The 8,481-nt window shown below is 48.4% G+C and overlaps 1 protein-coding gene across 5 annotated transcripts in view; it reads right to left on the reverse strand.

The window, feature by feature from the left end:
* The window catches only part of ACOT7 (acyl-CoA thioesterase 7), an 81,672-nt gene that overhangs the window by 43,214 nt on the left and 29,977 nt on the right, over positions 1-8,481 (reverse strand). For all 5 annotated transcript variants that reach the window (XM_025206380.1, XM_025206379.1, XM_025206378.1 and 2 more), the window contains exons 4-5: positions 7,611-7,702; positions 4,822-4,936 (exon numbers count right to left, since the gene is read on the reverse strand). In XM_025206380.1, coding sequence (XP_025062165.1) covers positions 4,822-4,936; positions 7,611-7,702 — 207 coding nt within the window. The remainder of the gene's footprint in view (positions 1-4,821; positions 4,937-7,610; positions 7,703-8,481) is intronic.

Raw genomic sequence — 8,481 nt, forward strand, 5'->3', positions numbered from 1 at the left:
CTTTGCCCTGTGCTTCTGCTCCAGCCAGCCCCCTATTTCCCTCACTGGAGGCCTTCTTTGGAACAGGCCTTCTATGGAAACTTCCATCTGAACTGGCCAAAAGCCTAAAAGTGGTTCCAAACCCAGTCTAAAACTTACTCTGCTCAACACTTGTTTATACAGTTCCAAAATGACAGGAGAAAGCAAATGTGGGAGGTGCTCATGCAACCTGGAGAAGCTTTTTTCATCTCTGCATTCAAAGATAAATAGGCACACAGGTACAGACGTGCCACCCAACACAAAACAGCAGACTAAATTGCTCTTTGGCCAATCAGTGCTTTGAGACGGTTAAAAAACTAGAAAACTATGTGTAGGAACTGTCAACGCAATGTTAATGCTTTAAGTGCTTTTCCTCACTTGCATGTTTAACTTCTTTCATTGACACTTCATTAATACTCTGAATTTATATACAACAGTATAAAAGAGTTCGTGCCAAGCCCTAAAGTGAAGCTAACTGAGATCACAAGGTAATGTAACATGCTATTTTTATTTGCTGATAAGTGTTAGACTCAGAGTATGAAAAACCTGCACTAAGTCATTAATTCCAAGAACTGTTCAGAGAGAGACCACACTCAGAGCATGTGACCCTCCATTCCATACCCGTCTGCACATATGAATAAGGAAGGCATTAAGTAGCAAAGACAACCCATCCTGGAACATCCAGTGACACTGGGAGGCAATCAGAACAGATGCAGGATGAAATGCTTTCACTTCACATTAAATGGGAAAAATCCCACCTGTTTAAAGAACTAGTTTCTATCAGAAAAGAAATCTGAGGCCAGAGTTGCACTGCAGCAGAGTGAGCAACCCAGCCTGTGTCAGACCCTGAGAGGTTGAAGTCCTACATCAGGGTTCATCTTCTATACATTTACCCTCCCCCTCCTCCCAAGAAACAGGCCTTGGTGTTGCACCTGGAATGCTACTCTTTCCAGACACCATGGTATACTTTGGTGCTGCTGATTTTAAAGCATGGCTGGGGACTCCTCTCTAGCTTGCTCCTGCAGCCAGTGGCTGAGGGCAAGTGAAACTTGGGTGCATCTGAACCCCAAGTCTCCCGACTTGGGCCTGGACATAGGATGCCTGCCAATGGATTTGGAAGTATCTGAAGACACAGGCTGAAAAGCCTGGGGTAGAGGATACTTGACGATTGCAGTGCCACATATGGTGTTTGAATGATTGAGCTTTGCTTAATTGAAAGGATTTGGACCTGATCTGGCTAATTTGACCTGGAAAAAGAAAACTTTTTTTTTTTTTTTTGAGAAAGTCTGGAAATAAGTTGCTGTGAAACGCATTCATTACAGGACCCAGTTTTCAGCCCATCTTTGACACTACCTCCCTTTTTACAACCACAAGCAACTTCAGGCAAGACTGTTATTCTAGATGCAACTGCACTGGTATGTAGAATAACTTGCCCAATGGGCTTCAACCACAGCAGGTACAAAGAAGGGCTACTTGGGTAGTTAAGGGAATGATGACCTTGTCTGATGAGAGAAGATTAAAGGTTTTTGGCTTGCTCATCTTAGCAGAACTGAGATGGAGAGGGCATCCGGTTGCTCTTTATCAATACCTCCATATGGTGGATGTGAGGGAGAAATGAGCAGTATTTAGAATGAAAATAACACTAGCACAGAACAAAGTGGCTACACGCTGGTTGTATATTTAGACTGGAAGTGAGGAGAAGGCACCTAATTCTTGCTTTTGTCCTTGACCTCTAGGGATGGAGGGTCTTCCTCTCCCCCTCTGAATTCTTGCCAACCTGACCTCAGGGAAGGACAGGGGAGGGACGGGGCTTGGAGTGCTGTCCTTTCCCTTGAGTCCTCTAAGTATCCATTAGCCAGTTGCTCCCGATGCTGCAGTGGCAGGGCATAGACATTGCCCTCATCCCCCCATGCTGTTTGGTGACCCTGGTGTTTTAGACTTTGAGGTCTGCAGTTGTGTGCAGAGTCTGAAGTGGTGATTATGGGAAACCCCTGGATAAATGGCGTCTTCGACTGGATGCTGCAGGAGGCCCCTTCCAGTCTTGAGTCTCAGGGCCATAATTTGGGTGCCTAAACAACTGGCAGAGGGAAGAGGCTAATGAACGCCTGCTCCCAATCTCTGAACCTTATATTTAATTAGATGTATTTGCATTGCATTGCCACTGACTAGTCTTAGGGCAAACTACAATTGGTAGACATTCACTTAGTCCCATTGCTCTCACTCGGAAACAATCTGTGTAGCAGCAGAATACAGAGCACAGGAAAACCTTCCTCTGATTTGCTTTTGCCAGAAACAATCCCATAACATAGCACCCACACAACAGAGCATCCATTACCGGAGAGCAGCCTTACCTTTAGTCTGTCTATCTGTGAGGCAAGGAGAGCAAAGAAAAAAGAGGGAGGTAAGCAGCTTTCATGACATTACTCACCCATGGGTAAACCACTGTAACCCCCCTGTATGCTGGAACTGGGTAGCTGTATAGCCTGAGAGAGTCTGCACTGCAAAGTTAATGAGCTGCCTCCTGGGCTCCCATGAGAAAGGCACTCAGCATCAGTGACAGACACTGAGAACTCCAAGAGCTGATGTGAGTCCATACAGTGCTTATAGGACAGCAGTCCAATAGGCTTCCCCTTGCCCCTGGGCTGGAGGAAACAGCTCTGAGCACGAAGGCAAACCAGCCTCCAGACCCCTGTCTGAGTTCAAGGCCTTCATCAGAGCCAAGTACGATGATGGTATCTAACACAGACACAGGCCCTTCGCCCTCCAGACCAAGGCACCAAGACATTTTGTTTTGGTCAGCAAAGGTACTACTTCATTTTGCTTGCTGCTGGCCAGGGCCCGACTTGAACTGGCAGCTTACAAAACCAAGAAACGCTTTCAGAAGGAATGCCTGCTCCACCTGGCTGCCCATCTCAAACACTGCTTTGAACCAAGATAGATGCCAGCATCCAAGTGGGTGAAGCTACCGACTTCACTTTGCCCAGCACTGCCAACAAGGGGTAAAACATGGGCATACCCATGTTCTGAGAGGTGGGACATCCCACCCCTCAAACCCTGACTGACACAATATTTAAGTGCTCCTTATCTCAGAAGGTGAAGGGTGCCTGTAGCCAAAAGCTTACAAATAAAGAAACATTTTTTGCAAATACATCTAGTTGGTCTAATAAAAAAATATCACCTCTGCCAAGAGTTTTGATTCCTTCTCTCTGAGACCAGCTGTACATGTAGACAGCTGTGCACCAATGTTCAGGCTTGCAGCAGATGTACACTCCCCTGATCTCTATGGATTGCTCATCCCTGGAGCGAAAATTAAACAAGTCATTTGGCCTCCATCTTGGAGCCAATGTAAGGGGCAGCAAAAGGAGCCATTTTGTTGTTGTTTTGGGGTTTTTTTTAAGCCTCATAAGTAATCACAGACTCTGAAACAAAAAGATCAAGGGAGCTGGTTTGCCCCTCGCGATTAGTTGCTAGGCAACTGTGGTGCAAATGCCTGAAACCCTGCAGGGCATTCACATGTTAAAGGCAGTTAAAATTAACAAGCTGCAGAGGCAAAAAGCCCCTCCAGTCAAGCTGACAAAAAGTGGGCAGGTGACCTCTCCACCCCCTCAAAGTGAGGGACAAGTTGAATGTTTGGGCCACCTAGCATAAAGGATATTTCAAATTTTGCAGTTTTATTTTAGAGCACAGTCTCAGCTGGAGACACCAGAGAAGAGCCAGGACTGTCGCTTCCAATGCAGTGATGCTCACCCTTGGACTGCACATGCCCTGCCACATGAGCACTATAAATACCAGAGCATAGCCACTCAGGAGGCAGTGTTTGAGCTGCTTGCTTCAGCCCCAACTGCTCTCGGAGGACAGGAGAGGAGGAGGGAGGGGCCAGCTGCAGAGGACTGGCCACAGGTAAGTAACCTAGATTGTCTGCAATTAGGGCTCCCACCTGAGATTGCTCAGCTCCGGAGACTAAAAACCACAGCCTCTCCAGGAGAGCAGGAGATGCGAGGCTTCTGATTACAGAAGGGAAGAGGCTCATTATGGCTCCCCTGTGGCAATACAAATGCCAAGAACTCCAGGGTGGAACTAAATTGCTCAGCTTTGTCAAAAACAGGGCCAATTCCCCAGGGAAGGAGGGGGCTGGCCAGCAGCAAGAAGATACAGCACCAAGTAAGGATGGAGCCTTCCCAAAGCACACAAGGAGGCACCCTGGCTGGAGGAATCTCAGGCCTGGAACCCAAGACTTGTTAGTGAGCAAGTACTCCCAAACACAGTGCCAAGGACAAGCCAGTGTAACAGTATTCCTGTAGCTTGCTAGAAAGATCTCCTATTTTCTAAACACATTTCCCACCCAAGAGCTTCTAGAGTTCCCCCCACCTCCCAGACAGGCTGCTTCAACCTCAACTGAGTGCCAGAGCTCAGACTCATCTGGCGTTGTACAGGAGAATAGGGACAGGCTTCGAAAGGCCCTTGGGGATGCAATACAGGGTTTCATCACAGAAGAAACCAAGATTGCATCATGTTTTGGGTCAGCAAATGCTCATGAGCCAGGAAGTGACCAAGTTACTCATTACTCCTTAGAAACTAGCCTTAGCCTGCTATCTGAAAGCTGGGAGCTGAGGTGGCATGGGTGCTAAGGTACACAGGCTAACAGCCCAAAGGTTGCACGTTTGAGGCCATAGTAGAAGCACTCAACATACACATCTCAGACTCCAACAAATCTGCAAATACTGCTAATAAAGCTCTCCAACAGCCTTTCACAAGCTCAACACAGATTCCCTCAGGCCCCTGGCACTCAGCAGACAGCATTACCTGGGTTGATAACGGGGAAGATCATGTCCCCATTTCTCTGCTTAGTTTCCAACCGCTCCAGTTTTTGCTGCTCATACCGTTTCTTTCCTTCCTCCTCCTGCTCCTTCCGCATGTACTGAAGAAGAAGAGAACACACAGGTCAGGCTCAGTGCCCCATGCAGCTAACAGCAAATCCTGCCCAGCACTGTGACCAGAGCTCAGTCAGTGCTTGGGGCTGCCCTGATGACTTAGACCCCAGGTGTCTGCAGCACCTGCAAGCACTACATAAAACCAAACTCAGCCCTACAACCAAGGTCAATGCAGGAGAGAGCCCAACAGCACGAGCTGCTGATTGGTAAGGTGGGTTGCAGGCACAGGCCACCCATCCTCTCCCATGCCAGTTTTGAGTGTTCAGCTATAGTCCTATTGGTCACCTTGCCTACAGTGGAGAGAACAACTGGCAGCAGCCACCAGTGTAAATTCAACCCCTTAGCTCCCACTACATCACATGCCCTCTGCATGGTCACCCACTCCCAGACACACACATACCCTGCTCACTTGCAGGCTGATGACTCCCTGGCTTCCCACAACAGGGAACTGAAGGTTCTTTCTAGAGACTAAGGCACAGAGAAAGCAAGCCCTAGTGACAGCAGCTGGGGCTGGATCCCAACAGCTGGTTTCCATACAGTCTGTAACCTTACCGTAACTACTGCACTGCAGTCACTTCATTATGGTAACAACATACCCTCCGACTGAGGTGCTGACTATTATGCAGCACTAGAGTCATCTAAGCAGATGAACCCCTGATGAGTGACTTCAGTGCGTGTTAACGAATCGTGTGAAACTTTTCTCAGAAGTGCACAAACACCCAGACACTCCCCTGCCCCACTTCGTCCCCCCAGCAAGATATACATATCTTCCAGGAATCAGTTAAGGTTATACCAGAGAAACATAAAACATTGTGCTGGCTGCTACCCAGGTTTGTCCATGTAATTTTGGGTAGGCTAAAGTCTGGAGCACCTTTGATGAAGGAATTCCTGCCTTGGTTCAGAGGATGGGGCTAGCTTCACTGTGTGACTCACTTTCCTTTACCTCACTTCCAGCAAACAGAACCATAGATGCCCAACTCTGGCCTAATGGAAACATGACCTAGGGTCCTCTCTGAGTAGAGGGGTCCCTCTCCTCTGAAGAAGGCAGCTCACTGCCCAGGAAGTGCCCATGAACTTGTGATAAATGAAGTGGGTTTACCATTAAGGTGAACTGATGAGGTGTCCCAGATGACAGTAGTTATAAAAAAGCTACTGGGGGCGGGGAGAAGAAGCTGCCCTACAGCCAGCTACTACAGTATGGCATTGTAGAGGCCAGCTCTCAGCAGTTGAGGACTGATAGGAATCCTAAAGCTGCCAAGGAGGACTTTGGCTCCAGGTGTTCGTCATGGCTGCAGAGAAGCCACACTGACAACATGGAGTCAGTGCAGTGCTCATCACAATGTAGGACCACGGCTCAGAGGAGACTGGCAGGTGCAAGCAACACTGACCAACTTTGAGGGAAGCCAGGCACCACCCCTAGTCCCAGCCAAGTGGGAACAGGTGTCTGAGAGCTTCTGAAGCATTCATCCTCCATGTGTTACCTACTGCCTGCAGACCCAGCTCCCTTTGAGTCAGAAGTTCTCAACTTTTCATCTCTATTGACCCAGAAAAAAAAAAGATATTGAGACATGTGATATCAGTGCCAGTCCTGGGGAGGATGTTGCTAGGACAACAACCATATCTCTGCATGAGGAGCTACCTGCTAGGGAGACAGATTGCCTTCTGCCATTTTAAATTAGAAAGCATACTTTCCCACATGCAAGACCCACAAGGGAAAGGGAACCTCATGCTCCAGGTGGTGTTTTGCCAGGTGCATATCAGACACCTCCCTGGCTCCAAGTGGAGGAAGTTAGCACCAGGCATGAACTCAGTTAAGAAAACAAAACCAAGCTGCCAGCTCATTCAGGCCACAGGTAGATCTGTGGAGAGCTCGGTTAGGAGTGGGTAGTCTGTCTATCACCTCATAAAAATGTCAACCTCTTGATCAATTGAGTTCCCAGTTCTGTTTGGGTTCTCACCACCTTTCTACTCATAGACAAGTCTCAGACTCCAACCAGGATGGATTCTCTGGTATATATAAGGCTCTGCATGAATGCACACTTTACAAGAAACAAGACTGGCTAACTAAGAAAATTAAAACCCCAAGAACAAGCTTATAGACCACCTCTTCTATCACGGGAAAACAAGGACAGCTGGGATTGACACATTAGCATATAGAACACTGAAAGATGATAAAAATAGCAAGTGAGCTTGTCCCAATTTGGAGGCCAAAAGGAGGAAATGTATTAAGTGCGAGAGACACAGAGTAACCAGAGAAGTGCTGGGATCAAAGCTCAACTCCTTCCATCTGCTCCAGTCAGCAAGTCTGACTCCCCTCCCCTGGCAGATCGAATCTATTCTCTCCCATCTGATGGGAGGCAGGCTTGGCCTCCTCCAGGGACAGCACAGAATTGATTACATTTATCAAAAGATATCATCTTTCAGGCTGGGGTGGGGGAAGAGATAGGGCAGGGGCAGAAAGGAGATAAAACACAAGCCCCTGAACTGGAACACATTAACAACCAAGGCAGCATGATTCACGTGTGGCCACAAGCCCCAGGGGCATGGAGGGCAAGTGTTAAAAGTGGTTAGACGCTCGGACTGAATACACCTTGCAGTCCTGCCAGATGCCCAATGTGAAGTCTCCCTTATGAGCACGTGGATTGAGACAGCGTGCAATACCTGGACAGGAGGAACTTCAAGCACTTTGTCCACATTCTTCAGTGAGAGGGGCACATACCACAATGTCGCCCTATTGGTCACCTTCTTGGCACCTGAAAAAAAACCAAAAAGGGTATTAACAGAATACAAAAGGTGATGGAAACCAGACAGCCCAGGTGGAAATTTCACATAGGGACAGGACCCAACAGCTCTGCTGTTCTGCACTCCAACACACATACAGTCTTTTCACCACAGTCATTAGTGCTGTGCCCCTTCAACACAGAGAGCAGCTGCTTGAGTGATGTGGGTGCCCTGACTCCAATGCTACTGCTACAGGACTATGACAGGACCAGCCCCAGAGGGAGGCTATGGCATCCGCCCATCACCCTCCCCAGGCCTGGAGTGATTCTATTGGTGCTGATCTTAGCTGGATCAGTCCCATGTGTCCCTCTGTGGGGCTTCAACCCCTCCAGACACCAGTTTTCTGGCCTTGGGCCCTATTGGCCCTAATCACAACACTACAGTTCTAATTGCCTTAAGGACTGTAATCATGGCCTCCAGCTGTCCCCGTAGTCACGCCCATGACTTGCTGATTTCACTCAAGTGGTCCACCGGGTCCTCCAGCCCTACACTGGTTTCAGCCCCTTGGGTCCCTGATCTGTACTGGGTTGTTGCCTTCAGCCTACTGTCTGAGTAGAAAAGGTTACCAAACGCTCAGCCCACATGCCAGACCAATGCAGAACACGAGAGCGGGTCATGTTCAGCGTGTGAAGAGCTCATGATCATGAGGCCGACCAGCTCGTGATCAGACAGCCTTAACAAATCAGGAGCTGCGGGAGAAGCGTGCCTGCCTGGCCAGCAGACACACTCTCTTAACTGTAAATCAGCAGCC

Source organism: Alligator sinensis, unplaced genomic scaffold (assembly GCF_000455745.1).
Source record: "Alligator sinensis unplaced genomic scaffold, ASM45574v1 scaffold322_1, whole genome shotgun sequence".
NCBI lineage: Eukaryota > Metazoa > Chordata > Crocodylia > Alligatoridae > Alligator > Alligator sinensis.